Genomic DNA, 25,191 nt, shown 5'->3' on the forward strand with positions numbered 1-25,191 from the left:
GCTTATCTTGTTCTTGTCCAGTGGGACAAAACCTCAATGAAGCTAGCTAGTTCCATCTCCATGCTCTCAATAGTATGGAATGGAGCTCCTGCAAGGAAAACCAACCAATCCATCCTAAAGGAAATCAGTCCTGAATATTCACCAGAAGGACTGATGTTGAAGCTGAAACTCCAATACTTTGGCCACCTGATGCGAAGAGCTGACTCATTTGCAAAGACCTTGATGCTGGGAAAGATTGAGGGCGGGAGGAGAAGGGGACAGCAGAGAATGAGATGGTTGGATGGGATCACCGACTCAATGGACATAAGTCTGAGTATACTCCAGGAGTTGGTGATGGACAGGGAGGCCTGGTGTGCTGAAGTCCATGGGGTCACAAAGAGTCAGACACAACTGAGCGATGGAACTGAACTGAAGTGATTAAGTTAATTTAAGTGGATCAGATTTATTTCCAATTCTTTTACCCATTCAGTATTTTTGATACTTTTCACCTGCCAATGCAGGGGACGTGGGTTCGAGCCTTGGTCCGGGAAGATCCCACATGATGCAGAGCAACTAAGGCTGTGCTCCCCAACTATTGAGCCCACACGCCCTAGAGCCTGTGCTCCGCACCAAGAGAATCCACCACAAGGAGAAGCCCACACACAAGGAAGAGTTGTCTTTGCTCGCTGCAACTGGAGAAAGCGCAAGCAAAGCAATGAAGACCCAGAACAGCCAAAAAAAAGTTAACATTTAACTTCTAACACTACTTCAAGGTTTTATCTTCCTCTTTCAGAGCCAACATGGGCTCTGAAGTCAGAGCAGCCTGAGTCTCCCAGCGGAGCGCTCTCTGCCCCGTGCTACAGGGCTGCCCACCACGCAGGCAGTAACCATCAGCGGCAACCAAGACAGGTGACCTCAGAGAAATGCAGACCTTGATGAGGAGGTTTCTGAAATAAAAACCATCATCTGAGAGTCAGTCCACACTGAGGCCCTTTATCCACATCAACGTTAGAGAAGTCGGCAGGGCAGCTTCTTCAACCCGGTTCCTCAGTTTCACACTCATCTTTGAGTTTTTTTTTTTCTCCTGGCTTTTCTGGGGGCTCAGATGGTAAAGCGTTTGCCTGCGATGCGGGAGACCCAGGTTCGATCCCTGGGTTGGGAAGATCCCCTGGAGTAGGAAATGGCAACCCTCTCCAGTATTCTTGCCAGGAGAATCCCTGTGGACGGAAGAGCCTGGTGGGCTACAGGCCATGGGGTCGCAGAGTCAGACACGACTGAGCGACTTCACTTTAAGATTTTTTTGGCAGTTGCAAACACCCCACCTTGAAAGGTGTTCTCTGCAAGGGACTCCTTCAGTGCCAGGCTGTTTCTAGGCCACCTTTCCTGAAGGGATTTAAAGGGAGCACTCGCCCAGCCACCCCGGACTTCTGGTCTCACCCAACACCACCCCTCAGCATATGAGGTGAGGAGACACTGACCAGGGCTTGGATCTCGTGTTTCAGAACACGGATGCCCATTCAAGCCCGCTAACATCCTCTGCAAACTAAAGAAGCCAGAGCCTCCTGGACAGGGAGCCTACTCACTTCCTGGGCCCTGGTAAGGGTTTCATGTGGTTTCTGTGGGCATGGGAACCTGCTAAAAAGGCCTCCTGACCGCCGCCACACATTTACCAAGTGAGCAGGCACGGCTGTGAGCACTGGTCCAACATAGGCTGCTACAAGCCCTGGCACTAGCCCCCAGCTCGAGGCTCCAGCAGCTCCTCCAGCGAGACTTGCCCACCTCTGCGAACCAGCTCACTCTACCTCCAGCTCTCCTCCTAATTTCAGACCCAAAAACTGACACCTACCTGTTCAGAACTCTTCTACCAGCTACAAATACCATCCTGCACACAACTCTTTGCTTCACTCATCTAAGGGCCTAAACTGCAAGAAGACTCTATCTCCCTTTGTACTCTTCAGACAAGTTTTGCTGTATCTCAGTTGAAAATGATTCAGGCCAATGGAACACAGGAAATAGCACAGGCCTCATTCCCAAGTCTCATCTTTCCATCTGTTCACTGCGTGACCCCAGGCAATTCTGTGGGCTTAGCTGAGCCTCACTTTTCCCATCTACCTACCTCCCCTGGATTTCTGAGAATTAAAAGCAGTAACGTACATAACATAATACAGCTAGTGGGTGCAATGAAATTCCAGCAGAATTATCCAAATCCCTAAAGGATGATGCCAGCAGGTTTTGCACTCATTATGTCAGCCAATCTCAAAGACCCAGCAGCGGCCACGGGACTAGAGAAGGTCAATCCTCAGCCCAACTCCCAAGAAGGGTAGTACCAAAGAATGTGCTAACCACTGGACAACTGCACTCACCTCCCACGCTAGTAAGGTCATGCTAGTAAGTAAAATTTTGCATGCTAGGCTTCAGCCAGACGTCCAAGCTGGGTACAGAAAAGGAACAGGCAGTAGAGATCGAAGTGTCAACATTCGCTGGACTATACAGAAAGCAAGGAAATTTCAGAAAAACATCTATCTGTTTCATTGACTACGCTAAAGCCTCTGACTGTGAAGATCATGACAAACTATAGAAAGCTCTCAGAGCGATGGGAATACCAGACCATCTGTCTCCCGAGAAACCCGTACGTGAGTCAAGAAGCAGCTGTTAGAACCCTGTATGAAACAACTGACTGGTTCAAGATCGAGAAAGGAGTAGGGACAGGGCTGTTTGCTGTCACCCTGTTTGTTTAACCTATACGCTGAGCACATCACGAGAAATGCAGGGCTGGGTGAGTTACAAGCCAGAATCAACACAGGCGGGAAAAACATCAACCTCAGATATGTATATGATAGCACTCTAATGGCAGAAAGCAAAGAGGAACTAAAGAGCCTCTTGATCAGGATGAAGGAGCCGGTTTAAGACTAAATATTAAAAAAAATTAAGATCATCGCATCCAGTCCCATTACTGCATGACAAACAGAAGGGGAAAAGGTAGTGACAGATTCCCTCTTCTCAGGCTCCAGAATCACTGAGGACTGTGACTGCAGCCATGGAATCAGAAGCCTGCCTCCTGGCAGGAAAGCGATGACAAACCTAGACAGTGTGCTGAAAAGCAGAGACACCACTCTATCGACAAAGGTCCGTACAGTCAAGGCTATCGTCTTCCCAGTGGTCACGCACGGTTCTGAGAGCGGGACTGTAAAGAAGGCAGAACACCAGAGAATTGATGCCTTCAAACTGTGGTGCTGGAGGAGACTCCTGAGAGTCCCTTGGACAGCAAGGAGATCACACCAGTCAATCTTAAGGGAGATCAACCCTGAATATTCACTGGAAGGACTGATGCTGGAGCTGAAGCTCCAGTATTTTGGTCATCTGATGCAAACAGATGACTCACTGGAAAAGTCCCTGATGCTGGGAAAGACTTGAGGGCAGAAGGAGAAGAGGGCATCAGAGGATGAGATAGCTAGACAGCATCACCGATCAAATGAACATGAACTTGGGCAAACTCTGGGAGGTGATGAGGGACAGGGAGGCCTGGCGTGCTGCAGCCCATGGGGGTGCAAAGAGTCGGACACGACTGGACGACGGAACAACAACAACAATGCACTAGCACACTTGACTACTGAGTCTGACACACAGAAGGTACCCAGGCAAATGCCCTCTCCTTCAGGCAAATTAGTGCCTGCGGAAGTAACCAGCCCCACCATACGTTTCCACCAAGTAACTGATGGTTACCTAGAGAAGGCATGCCCCAGGACGGACCGTGACACTGCCAGAACAGGCTAGACCAGCTTTCCCGGCTGAGGATGCGGGACCGCCGGGCCTCAACTGGAAACACGTCTGAGACTTTGAACAGATGTGCACTGGGACCTCAGAGGCGCCCAGCCCTGCCCACAGGCGTCTGGCAGTCCCCAACCCTGTTCCTCCAGGAAGAACAGGGACAGGCCCTTCAGCTGCCATCAGACAGCCATCTTTGTCATCCTCACATCTCATGCTTTGCACGTGGATTGTCTCTCAACTAAGAATCAGGAATTACAACCCTGTATGTGTGAGCTAGCACCTGTGCTATGCCATGCTTTAGCTGCTCAGTCATGTCTGACTCTTTGCGACCCCGTGGACTGTAGTCCACCAAGCTCCTCTGCCCACGGGGATTCTCCAGGCAGGAATACTGGAATGGGTTGCCATGCCCTCCTCCAGGGGATCTTCCTAGCTAGCACCTAACACTGTATGGCTATCTTCCACACAGTTCCTTGAAGGAAGTGGAAAGACGGGGTGAGCGAGCAGTGCACCTCTAGCCATTCTTCCAGCTCCGGCCCTGCACCTGCCTCAGGCCACTGGAAACGACCCCACAGACCGCTCTACCACAGCGCCCCACCTCCCTCTAGATTCGCTCTAGAAAATGCATCTTCACATCACACGCGCTGCTTTTCCTGTGAGCTGACGCACAGGTTTGTGCCAAGTTTCTTTCAGGGGGTAAAATGCTTATTAGTGTCAAGTAAATCCTCCACCTCATCTTTCAGTAGCCTTTATTTAATAAGCTCATGCGAAGGTTGCTTCAAGCTTAAGGAGAAAAACGTGTCTTTAAATTAATCTATGCCTTCTAACTAGAACAAAAGTGATATAACCATTAAATTTCTGTCTTTGTCTTAGAATCCAAGAGACTTCTTGGTGAGTGCAGGTTCAGACTGCAGATTTCTTCAACATCTGAACCCACAGTTCTTGCTTTCCTGTACATCTGTCTCCTGGCTTCGTGTGAGATGTTTTATCTCTACCATAACTGCACCCTCAAAAACTTCTCCATAGCCTACTTTCCAGCTCTACTTCGTGAGGCGATTAAGTCTTGGGGTCCTTAAGAAACACAGCTTACACTTTGGTGCTAAAACAGCTGAAGTTAAGCTAACACTGACACCTACCTAAAACCCTGAGCTCTTATGAACAGGAGTATCCAAAGTCTTTCATGGAAATGTGATGGTTTGCTATCACAAATATTTCAGAGCTGAATACTGGACAAAGAACGTGAAGTGGAAACATCAATTTCCCTAACGAGGAAAGGGCAGGGGAATCGAGTCTGATGGTCAGGACAACACACAATTCTCCTAACGCGTCACCCTGCCATTTCCTACATTTGTGACCGATACCCACCCACCGGAAGTCTGGAGGCTGTACTTGCTTTCTTAACTGGGTCTTACCCGTAACCGGTAGTCATCCACGGTCCAGATGCGGCTTGCAAAATCATTAGAAGCTGCTAAGAGGTAAGATCCCTACAGGAAAGAAGGGAAGAAGGAAAAACAGGGAACTTCAGTTCACATGATATAAATTTCCTCATATCAAACTCAAGAATGTTTAGATGACTAAAACTATATACCTGATCTGAATACTGTTATAACCAGAATTCTGTTAACTAATCAGTCCCCATTAACTTCAGACCTCTTTCCTGAGCCTGCTCAACCTCGCCTGAAGGCGGTAGATATTACACCTCCAGCTCAAAATGGAACTCATCCCCCTGTGCTCACTTCCACCCCACTTCGGTACTAATTCTCTACACCCGCCCAAGTCCACGAGCCCAGAGGCACAGACTTCCCAGGCTCACCTCCCAGCTGTCCCCTAGCTGTAGACCCTCTCCTTTCCACCTGCACCGACTCAGCCCAAACCAGAGCCTTACTGAGTCTGGAGAGATGCTGACTAACCGGGTTACCAAGACCTGTCTCCTCTACCCATCTTCAACCTACTCATGATCAGCACTGAATTTTTAACCTATTGGCATCGTTCTCTAACATCAAGATAAAAACAGCAGAGAAACCAGGTGGGTTATTTTTAAATTTCAAGAACCAGATGTCAAAAATGGTTTCAAAACACCTCTAAACTCACCCATTTCCATGGATATTAGGTACTTACAGCACTATCAAATTCAATGCTTGTAATTCCTGCATTACTGCCAGACAGGGAGCCCTTGAATTCACATTTGTCTGCATAAAAACAAAGATGCCAACATACCAATTAAAACGAGGCACTTGAAACACAACGGAAGCTAATCACATGGTCAAAAACAACTTCCCCGCATCTTTACAGAATCAAGTAGCAGGACAAACAGCATAATGAGACCGGAATGTTCAGCTGACCAGTTCCCAAAGCAACAGACCCACAAGAGGGTGCGGAGCCCAGCATTTTCCGGTTGGCTCTTACACAGCTCTTTTTAAGAAATTTAGTGTCATCAATTCCCTTTACGAAAGTGCAGGGATTTAAAAACATGTCAACTGACCTAGAGTTTATTTAGCTATTTAATTTACATAAACACATCTCTGTCAACTTAACTATCACTTTCATGGAAACCGACCATTAAAATTTGAGAACCCAAGTACGAAAAATAGTTTTACTTGTAGTTATATAAACTGGCTAGTCATTAGATTTCCAGTAAAGCTAGTTTGGAGTTTCTGGAATTTATCTGTCCACTCTACCTATGTGAAGCTAAGGTTCTGGTGAACCAATTGCCTGCCAGTGCTCTCCTGAAGCCCACCTCACCCCCAGGACCAGCCATTCATCCCTGGACTGTGCTCTCAGACTCTGGCCACCCTGAGGGTAACTTTACAGATAAAACGATAAATCTCAATGATGCTGTGATTAAATTCCTTCTTTAAAGGGTATCTCAAGGATAACCTGGGTATTGTTTTTGCTTTGGCTCCATCCCTTCATTCTTTCTGGAGTTATTTCTCCACTGATCTCTAGTAGCGTGTTGGGCACCTACTGACCTGGGGAGTTCCTCTTTCAGTATCCTATCATTTCGCCTTTTTATACTGTTCATGGGGTTCTCAAGGCAAGAATACTGAAGTGGTTTGCCATTCCCTTCTCCAGTGGGACTGTACAGAAGAACTACTGTACAAAAGAAAACTGTACAAAAAAATCTTCATGACCCAGATAATCACGATGGTGTGATCACGCATCTAGAGCCAGACATCCTGGAATGTGAAGTCAAGTGGGCCTTAGAAAGCATCACTACGAACAAAGCTAGTGGAGGTGATGGAATTTCAGTTGAGCCATTTCAAATCCTGAAAGATGATGCTGTGAAAGTGCTGCACTCAATATGTCAGGATTTGGAAAACTTAGTGGCCACGGGACTGGAAAAGGTCAGTTTTCATTCCAATCCCAAAGAAAGGCAATGCCAAAGAATGCTCAAATTACCACACAATTGCACTCATCTCACATGCTAGTAAAGTAATGCTCAAAATTCTTCAAGCCAGGCTTCAGCAATACATGAACCGTGAACTCCCTGATGTTCAAGCTGGTTTTAGAAAAGGCAGAGGAACCAGAGATCAAATTGCCAACATCCGCTGGATCATGGAAAAAGCAAGAGAGTTCCAGATAAACGTCTATTTCTGCTTTATTGACTATGCCAAAGCCTTTGACTGTGTGGATCACAATAAACTGGAAAATCCTGAAAGAGATGGGAATACCAGACCACCTGACCTGCCTCTTGAGAAATCTGTATGCAGGTCAGCAAGCAACAGTTAGAACTGGACATGGAACAACAGACTGGTTCCAAATAGGAAAAGGAGTACGTCAAGGCTGTATATTGTCACCCTGCTTATTTAACTTCTATGCAGAGTACATCATGAGAAACGCTGGACTGGAAGAAACACAAGCTGGAATCAAGATTGCCAGGAGAAAGATCAATAACCTCAGATATGCAGATGACACCACCCTTATGGCAGAAAGGGAAGAGGAACTAAAAAGCCTCTTGATGAAAGTGAAAGAGGAGAGTGAAAAAGTTGGCTTAAAGCTCAACATTCAGAAAACGAAGATCACGGAATCGGATCCCATCACTTCATGGGAAACAGATGGGGAAACAGTGCAAACAGTGTCAGACTTTATTTTGGGGGGCTCCAAAATCACTGCAGATGGTGACTGCAGCCATGAAATTAAAAGACACTTATTCCTTGGAAGAAAAGTTATGACCAACCTAGATAGCATATTCAAAAGCAGAGATATTACTTTGCCGACTAAGGTCCGTCTAGTCAAGGCTATGGCTTGTCCTGTGGTCATGTATGGATGTGAGAGTTGGACTGTGAAGAAGGCTGAGCACCAAAGAATTGATGCTTCTGAACTATGGTGTTGGAGAAGACTTTTGAGAGTCCCTTGGACTGCAAGGAGATCCAACCAATCCATTCTGAAGGCGATCGTCTCTGGGATTTCTTTGGAAGGAATGATGCTAAAGCTGAAACTCCAATACTTTGGCCACCTTATGCGAAGAGCTGACTCATTGGAAAAGACTCTGATGCTGGGAGGGATTGGGGGCAGGAGGAGAAGGGGACGACCGAGGATGAGATGGCTGGATGGCATCACCGACTCGATGGATGTGAGTCTGAGTGAACTCCGGGAGTTGGTGATGGACAGGGAGGCCTGGCGTGCTGCAATTCATGGCGTGGCAAAGAGTTGGACACGACTGAGCGACTGAACTGAACTGAACTGAAGGATAACCTAGATAGAGAAGTTAGGGAAATAGAGAACCATTCAAATCAAATTTGTAAGACAGGAGCACAGAATAGTATATGTTTCAATGGACAGCTTTTTCTTTCAGGACTTCTGAATGTTGATAAAAATGATATAAATGTGGATTTGGAGCTGTCAAATACATTTAGAGCCAGCACTATTAAGCTGGTGAGTAAATCCCTGAATTAATTTGCAAAATATAGCACATTTAATGCCTTTTCCTGGATCCTAGCTTTCATTAGATTTTCACGAGTCTAAAAAAGGTCAACACCCACTAATTAAAGACTTTATTTAGATTAGAACTTTACAGACAAAAATATTACTGCAAATTCTAAAAAACATCTCCGTGGCTCATGCCTAAAACATTGCTCTGTCTGGCAGGTGACAAAGTGCCAAAACCTCAGAAATGATCACTAAGTGCTAGTCTACACAAGGGATGGAACTCAAAAGACCAAAGATCGTCTTATTTCATGAAAGGCGTTTTGGACTTGGTCTCTTCCAAGATTCAGTAAATATTAGCCAAGAGGGAGAAAATTATACACCAAGTAAGCCATCTGTGGAGGAAAGGTCTTATAATTAGTTAGAACATGACTGACATTTGTTACTGAAAACTATTAAAAAAAAAAAATGCTGCCAGATACTCTGTTATTTCTGTAGATTAGTAGAAACTTTTCATTTTACTAACACAATCTATGCTCCGGCACAAATTATGTCAGTATTAATTCTGATTAGTGTTCACTTCCTCTTCGACAGCGAAGAGGTAATACTTCTTTCTACTAGTGGCTGGTATCTCTAATTTTCTTATAGGTATTTTTACTGACCAAGGAGTAAAACAAAAGTATTTCTAGAGCTATTTGTATTTATTTGCAAGGTATAATCGAAATAGAGAATCTGTGTAGATACTTTTTTAAAATCACCAAATCTCTATCCTTATCATTTACTGTAAAGTTTCAGCAATTCACCCAAGCTCAGGTCCTAGATCACCACTCTGTCCATGTAAATCAGCCACACAGATCAAGAAGCGTCTTTGAGTTTCCATCTCTCAAACAGGGGTGATGCCTGGCTGCCTTACAGCACAGGGCTGTGGCGCAGCTCAGCGGAAATGAAGCAGACACGGTGGGACAGTGCTGCCTCTGCTGGACAAGGAGCACACAGGGCCCCAACTCAGGAAGCCTGGCAACGTGCTCCCTACAGAGCCCTACAGCCTGTTCTCTGACCATGTCTTGTTAAAAGTACATGTATACTGAACTGAGTATCAAAATGTGGAGAGTGGGCTATGCCTCAGTTCAGACATCTGGGAGAGGGTTCACTAATTCCCCTCTCCTGTTTCAACGCCATCCCATTTTGAGTACTCTGAGGTCATTCCTAAAATAAAATGTAATCAAAGAGACTCAGTCTTGATCTTAGAAGAATGAGTCTCCCAGGTAGGAAGGTGTCCAATATGCTACTGCAGAAGAGTAGAGGGCAATTACCAATAGCTCCAGAAAGAATGACGTGGCTGGACCAAAGTGGAAATGACGCTCAGTTCTGGATGGGTCTGGTGGTGAAAGTAAAGTCCGATGTTCTAAACAACATCATTGCATAGGAACCTAGAATGTCAGGTCAATGAACCAAGGTGAATTGGAAGTCGTCAAGCAGGAGATGAACATCAAGAGTGAACATCAACATTTTTATGAATCAGTGAACTAAAATGGATGGGAATGGGTGAATTTAATTCAGATGACCATTATATCTACTACTGTGGACAAGAATATGTTAGAAGAAATGCAATAGCCCAATAGTCAACAAGAGTCTGAAATGCAGTACTTGGGTACAATCTCAACAACGACAGAATGAACTCAAGTTCATTTCCAAGGCAAACCATTCAGTATCACAGTAATCCAAGTCTATCTCCCAACCGTATGCCAAAGAACCTGAAGTTGAACAGTTCTACAAAGACCTCCAAGACCTTCTAGAATTAACACCAAAAAGAGATGTTCTTTTCATCATAGGGGACTAGGATGCAAAAGAAGGAAGTCAAGAGGATACCTGGAGTAACAGGCAAGATGACCTTGGAGTATAAAATGAAGCAGGACAAAGGCTAACAGGGTTTTGCCAAGGGAATGCACTGATCATAGCAAACACCCTCTTTCCAACAACATAAGAGAAGACTACACGCGGACATCACCAGATGGTCAATACCGAAATCAGACTGATTACTCTGCAGCCAAAGATAGACAATCTCTATACAGTCAGCAAAAACAAGACTGCGACCTGACTGTGGCTCAGATCATGAACTCCTCATTGCAAAACTCAGGCTTAAATTGAAGAAAGTAGGGAAAACCACTAGGTCGTTCAGATATGACCTAAATCAAATTCCTTATGAATTTACAGTGGAGGTGATGAACAGATTCAAGGGATTAGATCTGGTAGACAGAGTGCCTGAAGAACTATGGACAGAGGTTTGCAACACTCTACAGGAGGCAATGACCAAAACCATCCCAAAAAGAAATGCAAGAAGGCACAGTGATTGTCTGAGGAGGCCTTACAAATAGCTGAGAAAAGAGAAGCAAAAGGCAAGGGAGAAAAGGAAAGATATATCCAAATGAATGTAAAGTTCCAGAGAATAGCAAGGAGACATGAGGCCTTCTTAAGTAAACACTGCAAAGAAATAAAGGAAAACCACAGAATGAGAAAGATAGAGATCTCTTCAAGAAAACTGGAGACACAAAGAGAACGTTTTGTATGAGGATGGGCACGATAAAGGACAGAAACAGTAACAACCTAAGAGAAGCAGAAGATTAAGAAGAGGTGGCAAGAACACAAAGAAGGTCCTAATGACCAAACCCATGATGGTGTGGTCACTCACCTAGAGCCAGACAGCCCTGGAGTGTGAAGTCAAGTGGGCCTTAGGAAGCATTACTACAAACAAAGCTAGTGGAGGTGATGGAATTTCAGCTGGGCTATTTCAAATCCTAAAAGATGATGCTACTAAAGTGCTGCACTCAATGTGTCAGGAAATGTGGGAAACTCAGCAGTGGCCACAGGATTGGAAAAGGTCAGTTTTCATTCCAGTCCCAAAGAAGGACAATGCCAAAGAATGTTCAAACTACCAGACATTTGCACTCATCTCACACGTTAGCAAGGTAATGCTCAAAATCCTTCACAGTAAGTTTTAGCAGTATGTGAACCGAGAACTTCCAGATGTACAAGCTGGATTTAGAAAAGGCAGAGGAACCAGACATCAAATTGACAATTTACTGGACCCTAGAGAAGGCAAAGGAATTCCAGAAAAACATCTACTTCTGCTTCATCGACTACGTGAAAGTCTTGTGTGGATCACAAAAAACTGTGGAAAATTCTAAAGAGAGGGGAATACCAGACCACTAAAGACCTTTAAAGAGACGGGAATACTTACATGCCTCCTGAGAAATCTTTATGCAGGCCAAGAAGCAATAGTTAGAACCAGACATGGAACAACTGACTGGTTCAAAACTGGGAAAGGAGTAATACAAGGCTGTATATTGTTACTTTGCTTATTTAATTTCTATGCAGAGTAAGTACATCATGCAAAATGCTGGGCTGGATGAATCACAAGCTGAAATCAAGATTGCCAGGAGAAATATAAACAACCGCAGATATGCAGATGATACCACTCTAATGGCAGAAGGTGAAGAGGAACAAGAGCCTCTTGATGAGGGTGAAAGAGGATGGCTTAAAAATCAACATTCAGAAAACTAAGATCATGGCATCCAGTCCCATCACTTCATGGCAAACAGAAGAGGGGAAAAGTGGAAACAGTGACAGATTTTATTTTCTTGGGTTCCAAAATCACTGTGGATGGCGACTGCAGTCATGAAATTAAAAGACACTTGCTCCTTGGAAGGAAAACTATGACAAACCTAGACAGTACATTAAAAAGCAGAGACATCACTTTGCTGACAAAGGTCTGTCTGCTCTAAACTATGGTTCTTCTAGTAGTCATATATGGATGTGAGAGCTGGATCAGAAAGAAGGCTAACACTGAAGAATTGATGCTTTTGAATTATGGTGCTGGAAAAGACTCCTGAGAGTCCCTGGGACAGCGAGGAGACCAAACCAGTCCATCCTAAAGGAAATTAACCCTGAATATTCATTGAGAGGACTGATGCTGAAGCTTCAATACTTTGGCCACTTGATGCAAAGAGCCTGCTCATTTGCAAATGTCCCTGATGAAGGCTGGAGAAAGAAATGGCAACCCACTGCAGTTTTCATGCCTGGAGAATCCCATCGACAGAGGAGCCTGGCAGACTACAGTCCACAGGGTCGCAAGAGCTGGACACAACTTAGCGACTAAACCACCACCACTGACGGGGGCAAAAGGAGAAAGGGCAGCAGAAGCTGAGATGGTTGGATGGCATCACCAACTCCAGCAGACGTGAACTTGAGCAAAATCTGGAAGACAGTAAGGACAGAGGAGCCCGGTGTGCTGCAATCCATGGGGTCGCAGAGTCGGACGTGACTTAGCCACTGAACAACAACAGCAGCAAGATGATACACCCTCCTTTTAAATTAATTAATGGTTGTGCTGGGTCTTCGCTGCAGTGCTCAGACTTTCTCTAGTTGTTGAGCACGGGCTCGAGCGTGAGCAGGCTTCAGCAGCTGCAGCGCACAGGCTTAGTTGCTCCTCGGCCTATGGGATCTTCCTGGACCAAGGATCGAACCTATGTCACCTGCACTGGCCAGATCTTTAACCACTGGACAACCAGGGAAGTCCCATACTCGTCTCTTTAGTCTCAAGCTTAGATACAATGTCATTTTTTTCCTAGGCGATGGCCATTGGCATTAAATACACAGCTTGATGTGTCATTTTATTATTTATTTTTATGTGCAATTTTACTAGTCTATGTCTAAGACTTTTTTGTTTCAAATCTAAAACCTGCCCTATTTTAGAAGATGCTCTCATTGGTATACACTTGAGAAAACACAAACGCTAAAGTATCTGGAACTTAGAGCATTCTCTGGTCCCTACTTGGAAACCCAGAGCGAAAACAGACACGGCTGTGTCAGCTGTAAAGGGTAACTGAGAGCAACAATGCTTTGGTCAGATGATTCCTGACACAAAATACTGCATGTTTCAAGAAGATGAACAGTTCAGACTGCCAACCAGACATCCCCAACACGCTTCTTTCTGTTCCTCACTCTGGCGAGACCTTACCTCCTAACACTTCCCAGAGCTTCACCCTCCGATCCATGCCTCCTGTGGCCAGGAGCCGGGAACCTGGGCTGAACTGCACAGCGTTGACCTCCCCGTCATGCGCGTCCTGCAAGACAAACGCCCAGTTTCAACCTGGGTTAACTGTCACTCCCAAGAACGGGGCTAATAGAGATGAACACTCTGGACGCTTAACCACACGTTAAACACTGGTCATTAAAGTCATAATCTTGGGTTCCTAGCCCAGAGTCTCCAAAGATTCTATTATCATTAAACTCTTACAGTTCTTTTTCCATTTATTTAAATACTGTGCAATCTTCTTAAAAAGCATTCAAAACCTGTAGAGACTAACTGCCTAAAGTTTGTCTTTGAGTTAATTTTATTTCTTCTAAGAATAAAGTAATGTCAATCTATACTATGATTGTCACAGCTTTAAAGTCAGTCTGTGATTAACTGCCTCTCTTCTGGTCCAGACTGCATTAATAACACATATGAAACTATGTATCAAATTAGTGGAAAAAATCCTTTTCCTTTTAAAAAGGCCTTTCATTTTGGTTGTCCCAGTGAAAGTGCACCCTACCACGCAGAGTCCTAACAAGAGCAGGTGCCGGCCCTGCCCTCTGACAAGCCAGAGTCAGAGGGGCTCCGGAGCTCACGCTGCAGACTATACGGCACCGATGTGCACTGTCAGCAGCAGCGACACCTCTGCCAAGCTTCTTAACTTCCTGGAGCCTTAGACTGCTCGTCTATAAGATAAAGACTTCTGCAGGTCCTGTAAGCTCAGACTACATCCAATCATGACTAGGCCTTCAATAAAAGTAACAGGTGCTATTTTGGGAGAACTTAATTCTTCACAGGAGAAATGTCTTGAGACTGGCATCCACACTGGACACGTCTGAAAAGATGGCATCTGTGTTCAAGCTGAGAAGGGAAACCAGACAGGAAGCTCCCCAGCCTAGAATGGGGTGAGAGAATAGTGGACGCCACTATCATCTCCTCTCTGAAAAGACTATGGATTTCAAAATATTCATGAGTAAAAACACTATGAGATCTGCTTTTAATTACTCCAGCAAATGTGTATGTGTGTGGTCATAAGATTGGCTAATGTGACTAACTGAAGCTGCCCAACAGCAGTTTTTAATCTCTATTTCTGCTTATATTTGAAAATTTTCATAATAAGGCAGGGGGAGGGGAAGGCTGCAACACATGGATTATAAATATTAAATCACTAAACAGGTCAATCACTCGCCTAAAAAGGTCACTTTAGGAACACGAAATCTCATCTTCGCCTTTGCTTGGCACTGAAAAAGGTGCCTCAACTGCTGAGAATGTGACTCGTAAAGCTGACTGGAATATAAACAGCACTTATGATTGCTTTGCGTTCTCGCCATCCTCTCCAGTCCCAGTGCTGAAAAGCCACCTGACAGGCGCTCCAACTCCCACCTCCATACGACTCCGTTCTCTTTCCAGTGCTCCCTTTCACCTTGGAGGTCTCAGATTGAAAACTTGAGATCATGCACCGTCACACCCATGGCTGCCGCTCATCACGCTCCTGTGCAGCTGGTTTTGTTGGATACTGGTCTGCTGTGCACTGCTGACTCTTCAGAAACACACACTGACAGAATCCCATGTTGTCAGCTGCTCCATTACCCCGTACACATGACTTAAATGTGACGGGAGGGAAGCAAATGGGCTGCTGGGAGCTGAGGGCAGGGCAGGGACTGTGACCTTACGTGCAATCAGACCTTTTACCAATCATCACTGACCTCCGAGGGGCCCGGCCCGGCAAGAGAATCACAGGAGCAGAGCGGGAGGGGGCTGTGATAGTGCCCGCTCCACCTCCTCCCCCACAGCAGGTCTCTCTTCACAGTGACCAAGGTGGCCACTCAGCCAGCCAGCTCCCCATTATGCCTGAAGCTGAAAGCTCCTGCCATGTAGACTCCACCCCACTTTACCAGCACGTCTTTCTCTCCCCAAAGGCTGGCTCTCCCTGCACGATCCAAGCCATCAGCCCGACTAACTGGGCTCTGCTCCCCCCGATCCCCGACTCCCTCTGCTGGCCCGGAGCCAGGGACTGTTTCCCTGGGCGAGTCTCACGCCTGCTCAGCCACACCAGCAGGGACCTGGATCAGCCTTTAGTTCTAGGACCCAGCTTCAGACACCAGTGTCGGCCGTGGCATCACAGCAGCTGCGCCCAGGCCTGTCTCCTGCTTCCAACCAGGTGCTCCCGATGGTTAGAAGTCATACGGACGTGGGCATAATTAATGAAGCCAAGAGCTGCCCAACCAACCTTCAGAACAGATCGCTGACTAAAAACTCTACGCTAGAGCCAACCGATGACAACAAATGAGAAGAGTTATTCTCTCAAGTTTCACTGTCTCAAGTTAGTGTTCCCGTGTCTCATCCATCCCATCCTTTCTCTCAGCCAGTCCTATATATCACAGAGGGTAGCTGGACATCAATTCTGTTCTCGGAAGATGAGGAAAATTAATGTATTTTGCTTATTTTAACAAAGCAATCTTGCTTTATCAAAATATTATCAATCCTTTCTATCAGAGAACCAACAGGTGTAAAAGCTCCATGTAAATAAAACAAGAATAGAAAGCTCAGCTGCAGCAGGAAAAAGGATCCTTCAATGGTCAGGCTCTGTTTCTGTGAGAAGCTTGGTGAGGCTTGGGGATAATAAACCACACTTACAAAGACAGACACTGCAGTCGTCGGCACTCGCACTTCTCTACCAGTACCGGGATGAGGATCCACGTTATCCTGGGGAACTGGAAAGGAAGAGACAGAGCGCCTCCTAAGAAGTAACATAAAGGACAGTATTAGGACCGTGTGGGCTCACTGTCCGCCCACCTCTCAGCAGGGACTCAAAGACGCCTTTTATCAGTAGCTTCTTTTCCCTTCAAGACCCTCCAAACCAAAGAATGAGCCCCCCGAATCGGAAGCCCCCTGACGCAGTGACAACTGGAAAGACAGCACTTACCTTCACTCTCCTTCTCGCTAACTCACGTACTCCAAAACACAACACTGAAAAGCAAGCCTGAACAACTGCTGCCCCCGTCAAGTAAACCGCTAGACACATCCTCCGCTTAAAGGGACCACGAGCTCTGAGGGGCACGTGGGTATTTTCACAAAACTATCTCAAGATGATCCTATGCCTGGTTACCATCATCCTCGGGGTACACTTGTGGTCAGGGTGGAGCTGAACACATGCCAAAAGGAAGAGCGGCCAGAGCGTGAGTTAACGGTACAAAGAGCTCAACCTATCTGCCCCGCTCAGAGGGCCGACGGCGTGCCTAGGCGCATGCAAAGCGTCCCAGTTACTGGCACACGGAGGCGTGATGGCTGGGGCAGTGAAGCAGTGATGAATGTGGTTATCAGCGACCCACACTTGCATGCTGGGCTAGGAGAGGATAATGTTTTCACCTGGCAGCATCAGAAGAGTGATGTCCCAAAAGGGGAGACTCGGACAGACTAAAGGGTAAGGCCAGAGGTCAGCACGCAGCGGGATTGAGAGAGAGGAAGTTGGGGGAAAAAGGAAGAAGCTAAATGAAAAGCTGAAATTAAGGCATCTGCATATACTCTGCACTGAGATTCTGGTGCACGTTTAAAAAACACTAACAAATCTTGTACATGTACTTAGGTATATTTATACACACATATATATACACACAAGGAAAGGTGAAGGTTTTCTAACCTACCCAAAGATATTAGTGATAGAATCCAGAAGGCCTCCAGCAGGCTGCGAGAGTCGCTTACTAAAGAGGAGGGGAGGATAGGTTTAAACCTTAGAAACGTTCTACCCAAACAATCAATCAAAAACAGTCTACAAAAAAAGTAAGTTCCTGGGAGTATGTTTCCCACCAAGTGCCCAAACTCCAGCAGAGAAAACCCTCTAGGGACTGAACCACCAGAAAACAGAGGGAAGATAAAAGGGAACACCCAGCCTTGAAATCTCAAAAGGAGTAAGATTCCCTAGCCTTAAATTAACTTCCCTAGAAATGATGCTTTGGACAATAAACTAACTGACCTAACAACTTCTAGTATGGTTAAGGACAAACCCCATCCTTTTGGTCCTGCTTTGGCAAGTTAAAAAAAAAAAAATCCGGGAGCCCTGGTAAGAATTAAACAGTATGCTCTAAACAATCACCCAGCCTAACAAGGTCCTTCTTTCAGGAAGTTGCTACCACTTCTTTCTGCTTCTCTTCACGGCTGGAGGCACCACTGAGGGATAGCTCCCTCCTAGTTAAGGAGGCGCAACTGGAGAAAGATGGGGACGCTCTGGAGCCCATACCCTCCACGGTCAAGTGAGGGGGGCTGCACGCTCAGCCAGGGGCCCCGCACTGCTCTCTGGTCCTGCCCACGGTGGCTGCCAGGGTGCCCCCCAAGCGCCCCATTCCTGGCACAACCTGTCTACTTACGTGGCCGCTCTGCTGATGGCTCGCACGGGAGAGGTCTCCTCAGGGTGCTCAGAGGTTTCGTCCGCGAGGACTTCAATGTCATCATCCCTGGAAAGAAGGGCAAGAGGCCGAGTCTTTGCTTCTGCTGAACAGAAGCTCTGTGATGGGCCTGCTCTGCTAAGGCCAACAGGCAACACCACTTCCTAATCACACACGGCCCAGGAGCCTTGGCTGGGACAGAGCCGGTTTCAGCTTCTCTGGAGAAAAAAGGAATTGCCATCAGAGCAGCATGAAAAGAAACAATCTAAGTCGGATCCAGAACTCCAGCTGAAAATAACCCGAGAAGGGAACTTTGGATCTCTTCAAGTCTAAAGACAGCTCCCACTTGAAAAGTACTGAAATAATGGCTTATTAAATCCCTAACCACATAACCAGGAGCAAGAAAGACTTTTCTCTTCAGAAGTCTCCTGCATGCCAACCACCGGACTGCAGCACTCAGCAAGAAACAATTCCCAGGGCTCAGCAACATGTGGAGGACAGAAAGGGGCAGCTGCGGTGAGCAGGAGAAGGCCAGGACAAGGGGATCGCCCAGGGCGGTAAGAAAATGGACTGCTAAAAGGGCAGGGAGATCAACGGGCGTGTAAACAACCTGGCTCTGAGTACCACTTTAAGAATAAAAGACAGGAAAGCGGGATTTAAACACTTGTCATCTTTGACTCTGGCTGTTTGATGCTTATGTTTAAGTACTTAGTGTTTCTGACATTTGGTGAGTTCATCACATGTGAAATAAGTCACAAGAATGTGCTCCTGGGGCCTCCCCTGGTGGGTCAGTGGCTAAAACTCTGTGCTCCCAATGTTGGGAGCCTGGGTTTGATCCCTGGTCAGGGAACTTGATCTCGTGTGCCGCAATTAAGAGTCTCCCAACTAAAGATCCCACAGGCCACAGCAAAGGACAAAGATCTTGCATGCAGCAACTTGACACGGCCAAATTAAAAAAAAAAAAAGTGCTCCTCTGCTGTTTATCCCACCAGATGCAAAGCCCCTCTGGAATTCCCCTTCCTCCCCATTTTCCTGGCTGGAGGAAAGGCAAGTAATTAGTTTGGTCTTAACGACCTCCTACTAAGTTGCAATCTTCATGGAGAAGTAAACTGATAAAAGCTAATAACCTGAGACTTTATTATCAAATGTTTGGATTCACAGGAACTTAGAAGAGATTCTCCCGTGATTAATTATCTGGATTATGTAAATATAATCTATACTTCAGAACCTGTTACCAAGCAAGTCAAACCAAGTTCAAGTATATTTATTTTCCTTGGCTACTGATTCCAGGATCCTGTGTAACTGACCCCCATCTTGGCCAGGGCTGAGAGGAGAACAAAGGCGGGCCTGAAGACAGAGAACAGGCTGGGCTTTCTTCTCCTCTCACTGGTGGTTTGGGAGAGTCATCTGTGTTCACACAGGGTAACAACAGAACAGCAGAGATGGCAAGAGTGATAAACCGAGCTGAACCTACGTAAATGGTTTAAGACAGAACTGTATAGCTGCAGGTACTTGAAACTGCACAAAGACCTAGAACCACGAGAAAACACCAGCATCTGGTAACTTATCGAAACCCTTCAAAGATGAAAGAAACCCTACAATTAGGGAAGCACAGGAGAGTAAGAACAGGCCTTCACAGTCAGACACCCTGAGGCTTCCAGCCTGCCCCTGCCACCTGCTCTGTGTTTGGGGCAGGACGCTTGACCTTTCTACACCTACTCAGCTGTTCACATTGGCCAATAGCAGGCAAGACAAATGATGCTTTCATCAGCTGTTACTTTTAAGGAGAACCAAATCTCATTTCTAGATCAACTATCTACTTTGCAGCTCTCGGCAAAAATGCCTGACATTCACTTTCCCCGTGTGGGAAAGCAGCAGACAGACACACATGCTCCATCTAAAAGGGCTTGGCATGAGGTGTATCTCATAGATCAAGACCTTTGGCTGATGACTCCTAGATGAAATGAAACCACTCCCCTCCCTTTACCAGGAAGCAACCAACATTTTAAAACAAAGGCTCATAACCATAATACTGTATTTCACGATCTATTTCAATGGGCGGGGGGTGGGAAACAAATCCTGAACCAGAGCAAAGGGAATTTAGTCACTAAAATACCCACCACTCTCAAAACAAAGCCTCAAATCTCAGGGAAGACCCTCCACCTGACTCCAGATTAGGAAAAACTCCATCTTGATTCAATTCCTTGTGTTCCAGGAGATCCGTTTTTACTCAGGCTTCAAAGGCTTGCCCAAACTCCACATGAAGTCACAAACCAAGCAGAGAGCAGGAGACGCAACCCGAGCCCAGTGTCACACTGCCACGGCTCCCACTAGAGGCAGAAAATGGGTCAGGGTGTCAACAGGAAGACAGCGAGGCTGTCACTGGTTAAGGGAGAAGGGAGTCAGAACTCACCCTTCCTGGAAGCCAACAACTTCCTGGAAAGTAATGAGTGTTTTTTATTTTCTCTAAGTCTTTCACTTTTCTTTCTACAATCTATAAAATGGTTTCACAGAAATAAAACACTGTAAAGCTATCTCAGAAGAGCAAACCAAATGGCTAAGAGCACAATTTTAATGTGCACTTCTCTACTCACTGCTCAACTGGCAGAGGCTCCTTCGCGGCTTCTGCGAGCTCCTTCTGCAGCCGGGCTTGCCGCCTCCTATTAAAAAAAAAAAAAAAGCCCACTATTTATGTCTACTTAAAGCAAACAAGGGGTTTTGGCTCTCAAAAAACTACTAGCTTTAATAATATATTTTAAGTGCACTGAATATTCAGGTAACTACCGCCCTGGGCAAACATACCCAGAGGCCCAAACCCACACTTGTAGCATCAGAAAAGACCCCATTATAATGGATTTCAGAACAGAGCCCTAGGAGGGATTATGCGACTAGAGAAAGCAATGAACCAGCAGAGAAGCCTGTCCATCGGGACCCAGGGCCTCTCAGGACAGAAGCGTGCACCAGGTTCATCCAGGGTTAGTCATGACGGAGACATAGTTTTCTGCAGTAAACAGTCTCACACTAACTTATCAAGGGCACAGATAATCATAAAAATGTACGTATCCCTGGCACGGTTTTATTATTTTATAGGTTTTTAAACTCTTTTAACACTTATAACAAGCTTTGAAGGTGAATACTACGATTCTCATTTTACAGACGTGGAAGCTGAGGTAGAGTGAGATTCTTCAGCTGTCAAAATGTATGCAGCTTCAATTTACTAGGGCTGAACACCCAAGTCTGGGCTGTGGCAGAAGTTTCACACGGTCCGCAGTTGCTTCCACTCTCTTCCGCCTCTCAGAACCATTTTTGGCTTTTCTTCCCAAGTCCTAAATTCAGGAGCTTCTTAGCCTTTAAGCCTTGGCCTCCCTTGCATTTCCATGGCAATTTCACTTCTATCTGTGGTTTTACCTTTGAGGTGGAGGGACCCCCCAAACTACAACTCTAGCTCTGCTCCTGAACTCAGGTCAAGAACTCTGCCAGAAATTTTTTTCTAAAATGCTTCTACCATAGTGGGAACTTTCAAATAGGGCAAGGTCCTGCACACGACACAGCAGAATTTGGGACAGGACAAGGCTGTCGCTTAAGAAAATGCTTTACACTCTCAATCCCATGCCTGACCTGGAATATGAAGTCAGTTTTAGTTTACAGGATAAGTGACAAAAAACACAACAGATTTTTCATAGGTGGAATTAAGAGGTGACCTCTAAACCATCTCTAAGGGAAAAGCAGTCTCAGCGTGGGGTGTGTAACGCTCCCCTACAGGAGAGGCAGCCGCCTGGCAGGGGCGGGTATAGCACACAGCTCGAGGCATGGGGAGAAGAAAACGGCCCCAGCCCGGCTTTCATCAGAAAGGCCAACAGGAAACCTTCTGAGAGCTGACGGCTTCCCCAGGAGCGTCCCACACAGCGGCCACTGTGCCAGCCTGCAGGGACACATCCAGACGAGCAAGGGAGACGAGTAGCTATTTCAAAAGAACGCGCCACTGCGACCCAGGTAAACAGAAGCTGCTAGAAGGGAAAGGTATATTATTAGATATAATCTGGGAAACTGGTAGGAAGGGGGGGAGGGGAGAGGCTTCTGAGGAGGAACTAGTTGCGTCATGTGATGAAAAGAACGGCCAGGCCCCACAGGCGCAGCCAGAGGGTGATTCGCGCAAGGGCACACTCCCAGGAAAACGTTTCACGGGGCGCACCTGGGGCTGGTGTGCCACCCGCCTCACGCTCCGCTGTCACCAGAAAGCCCGGGCTGTTCTCGTCCACCCGACGTTCCAGCTCTCTCCCTCTGCACGCCGGCTTCTCCGTCAGGCAGGTTCTCATCCACAGCGCACCAACGTCCAGGGAAACCCCCACGTCCTCTCCACTCCCCAGCTGCCTAAGAGCTCCACATATGAGCCACACGGGGAAGCCCAAGAGCACTGGAGGGGGCAGCTGTTCCCTTCTCCAGCGGATCTTCCCGACCCAGGAATCACACCGGGGTCTCCTGCGTTGCAGGAGGATTCTTTCCCAGCTGAGCTACCAGGGAAGCCCTTACAAGCCACACAATTTAACTTATAAACCTGAGATAGAAAGAATATGAAAAGGATAGCTCACTTTTTCTTAATATTAACTTAAGTATGTCTGTTTTTAAATGACTTCATAAAATCCCACTGTACGAAAATATTACAGTTTCTTTTCCTCACAAAGTAGAGACCACTTCTGACTTCACTTCTGTGAAAAACGGATGATCACGGAACCGTATTTGTGAGCCAGTCTCATGACTCAGGATAAATTCCAACAAGGAGAACGCTTTGCAGGCGCCCGCCATCTCCAGAGCCCTCCAGGGGGCTGGAAAGACAGCCCGCCCCAAATCAGAAACGTCCCACCTTCCTTCCTTCCAACAACCCTTTTAACCAAATTCACGGAGCCCATCCGCTTCTTTTACATCTATGCTTTACATCCATCCGTCTGAACGCTCACCTGTTTCTTAACAGACTATACTAAGGACATACACTTTATAGCTGCATACCCTTGGTTGGTTTACAGTGTTCTTCAATGTTAAGAAACCTACAATTTTTATACAGTTCATTGTTTATTACCATTACCTCTCAAGTCTATAAAGTCTTCCAATACTCCTATATAGGAACTTTTCACAAAACAACAGAGAATAAGATTTCTTCCTTCTACCTTTTGCTTTCTGTTTTCACACAGATTTCAAAATCTTTCTGCGTATACTATTTGGTAGGACTAGGGCTCATCGTTATTAAGGTTCTTTCCTATTCTGTGTATTCGTTCTTTTAGATTTTAACTATGATAATCTTTTCAAATTCTAAACCATTGACGTGCGGATTTAAAATCAAATGTTCTAAATCTTTTAGACTCTTATTACTAGTGACGTTGGCCCACAGTCATTCTGTACACTGGCAAGATCAGAATTTTTGGTTGGATCAATTTTATAAAATGAGGGGGAGTATTTTAATCTTTTTCTAATTCTGGTTTAATTTATAATGTTCAAGAATTAGCTTTTCTTCTTGAAACATGGAAAGAATTCACTGGCAAATACAGTAATGTGCCAAAGCCCTTCAGGGAGGTAATCCTTGGCTCAGCTATAAAAGTGTCCTCATAAACGCAAGTCTCTTTTATGCCCGCTACCGCCCCCGCTCCTTCTGTCGGTGTGCCCTGACGCCCCCTCCCTGTGGTCAGAGCTGCCAGGTGTACCTTGTTTTGCTAGGTTACTATACCAACACTGAGACTCACTGACTGCGGGTTCATCTCCCACCTTGAGTCCTTTTCATTCTCGGCGTTTAGGCGGTTGGCCTCCTGCGCTTTCTCGGCCATCCACCGGGTGACCAGCTCCTGGTTCTCCTCGGAAGTTTTCCGCAGCTTCTCCTCGAGGGCGGTGAAAGTGATCTGCAGGGCGTCGTATTCATCCTTCAGGGTCTGGTTGGCTCTTTCAAGGTCCTGAAGCTTAGTGCGCAGCTCCTGACACTCAGTCTCCAGGTCAGAGATGGTCTGTAGGTATTCTGCAATTCTGAAAGCACAAGGAGAGGAGCGAACCCACAGAGCTGTGTGAGCCTGGGCCCTGCAGTGACCTCAGCCACCAGCGTGGGCGCCTCACCCGGCCGAGCCCAGCCCTGGTGACTTAGGGACAATCCCATTAGCAGAGGCAACACCTCGGGCAAAGTTCACCAGACTCTGAATGACAAGCTAAGGCACTGTTCAGAGAAACAGGGTGGGAAGAAAGAGGGAGCTTCTGATGCTGAACAAGAGTGATGATGGGAGCTCAGCAGGAGGCCAGGGATCCGTGCTCCCTCACTGAGGCTGAGCAAGCTCCCCACCCCTCTCTAAGCCTCCAGAGAGCCCTCGTAGCAGACTCGGAGAACAGGCCCAGAGGAAACCCAGGCTCCCCTCCAGCTCGAAGGTCCCAGATCTGGAGGCTCTGTTTATTTCGTCTGGCAGGCTTCTCCCAGATGCAGGATAACCTGTTCATAAGCGCACCCCTGTTCCCAAGCCCCTTCTCGGTCCCGCGCCCACCACAGGAGACGCCACTCCCACAGGCAGCAGTGGCCGTGGGGAGAGCTGGCACTGCCTCGTGTCTGCTTCCCAGAGGCAGGCTTACATCTCAGGGGGGTGTGTGGGTGCTGGGATGGCGGAGGCCTGGGGGCACTGTTCTTGCCTTTCACATCTCAGAGGGGAGAAAAGGACCCGGTGCTACGAGTGCACAGAAATGAAGCTGGCGCTGAGTCCAGTGTGGAGGCGGTGGGCCCCACGCACAAGAGGGCGGCAGAAGAGCAAGTGTGACCCCACGCCCGGTCCTGAACGAGGCCTGGTCTCTACTCACTTGGCTTCGTTCATCTGCATCTCCTTGTCCTTCTGCTGCATTTGGTTATTCAGGTCAATCACCAACTGGGCTAACTGGGGGGGTAAAGAACGTGTTCATCATTAACAAGAGAGTTTAGGACCGCAGTTGGAAATCAGTAATAGTGACTTATTTTAAAGGAAACAAAACAAAAAAAAACCCAGGTGCCTGTGCCTGTGGGGTTGGGCCAAGGCAGGAAGAAGAAACAAGCTGGTGGAAGAGAGAAGGGCCGATGGGAAGGTTCGCGAGCTCAGTGTGTGCCTCCCCTGTTGCAGGCAGCCTGGGACAGAC

General features: G+C 46.6%; 1 protein-coding gene and 1 non-coding gene across 8 annotated transcripts in view; both read right to left on the reverse strand.

The window, feature by feature from the left end:
- ATG16L1 (autophagy related 16 like 1) overlaps positions 1-25,191 on the reverse strand; it is a 44,229-nt gene that overhangs the window by 9,017 nt on the left and 10,021 nt on the right. For 3 of the 7 annotated variants that reach the window (XM_069585182.1, XM_069585220.1, XM_069585210.1), the window contains 10 exons: positions 24,883-24,956; positions 23,821-24,072; positions 20,661-20,726; positions 18,049-18,135; positions 17,329-17,385; positions 17,054-17,101; positions 16,322-16,424; positions 13,628-13,733; positions 5,863-5,933; positions 5,157-5,228 (listed from right to left, as the gene is read on the reverse strand). In XM_069585182.1, coding sequence (XP_069441283.1) covers positions 5,157-5,228; positions 5,863-5,933; positions 13,628-13,733; positions 16,322-16,424; positions 17,054-17,101; positions 17,329-17,385; positions 18,049-18,135; positions 20,661-20,726; positions 23,821-24,072; positions 24,883-24,956 — 936 coding nt within the window. The remainder of the gene's footprint in view (positions 1-5,156; positions 5,229-5,862; positions 5,934-13,627; positions 13,734-16,321; positions 16,425-17,053; positions 17,102-17,328; positions 17,386-18,048; positions 18,136-20,660; positions 20,727-23,820; positions 24,073-24,882; positions 24,957-25,191) is intronic. The other 4 variants (XM_069585193.1, XM_069585229.1, XM_069585202.1 and 1 more) reach the window with 2 other exon arrangements.
- LOC138431652 (small Cajal body-specific RNA 6) lies at positions 15,114-15,391 on the reverse strand. The gene has a single exon (XR_011253803.1). It is a non-coding gene; the product is annotated as a small Cajal body-specific RNA 6 (non-coding RNA).

This window comes from Ovis canadensis, chromosome 1 (genome assembly GCF_042477335.2).
Source record: "Ovis canadensis isolate MfBH-ARS-UI-01 breed Bighorn chromosome 1, ARS-UI_OviCan_v2, whole genome shotgun sequence".
NCBI lineage: Eukaryota > Metazoa > Chordata > Mammalia > Artiodactyla > Bovidae > Ovis > Ovis canadensis.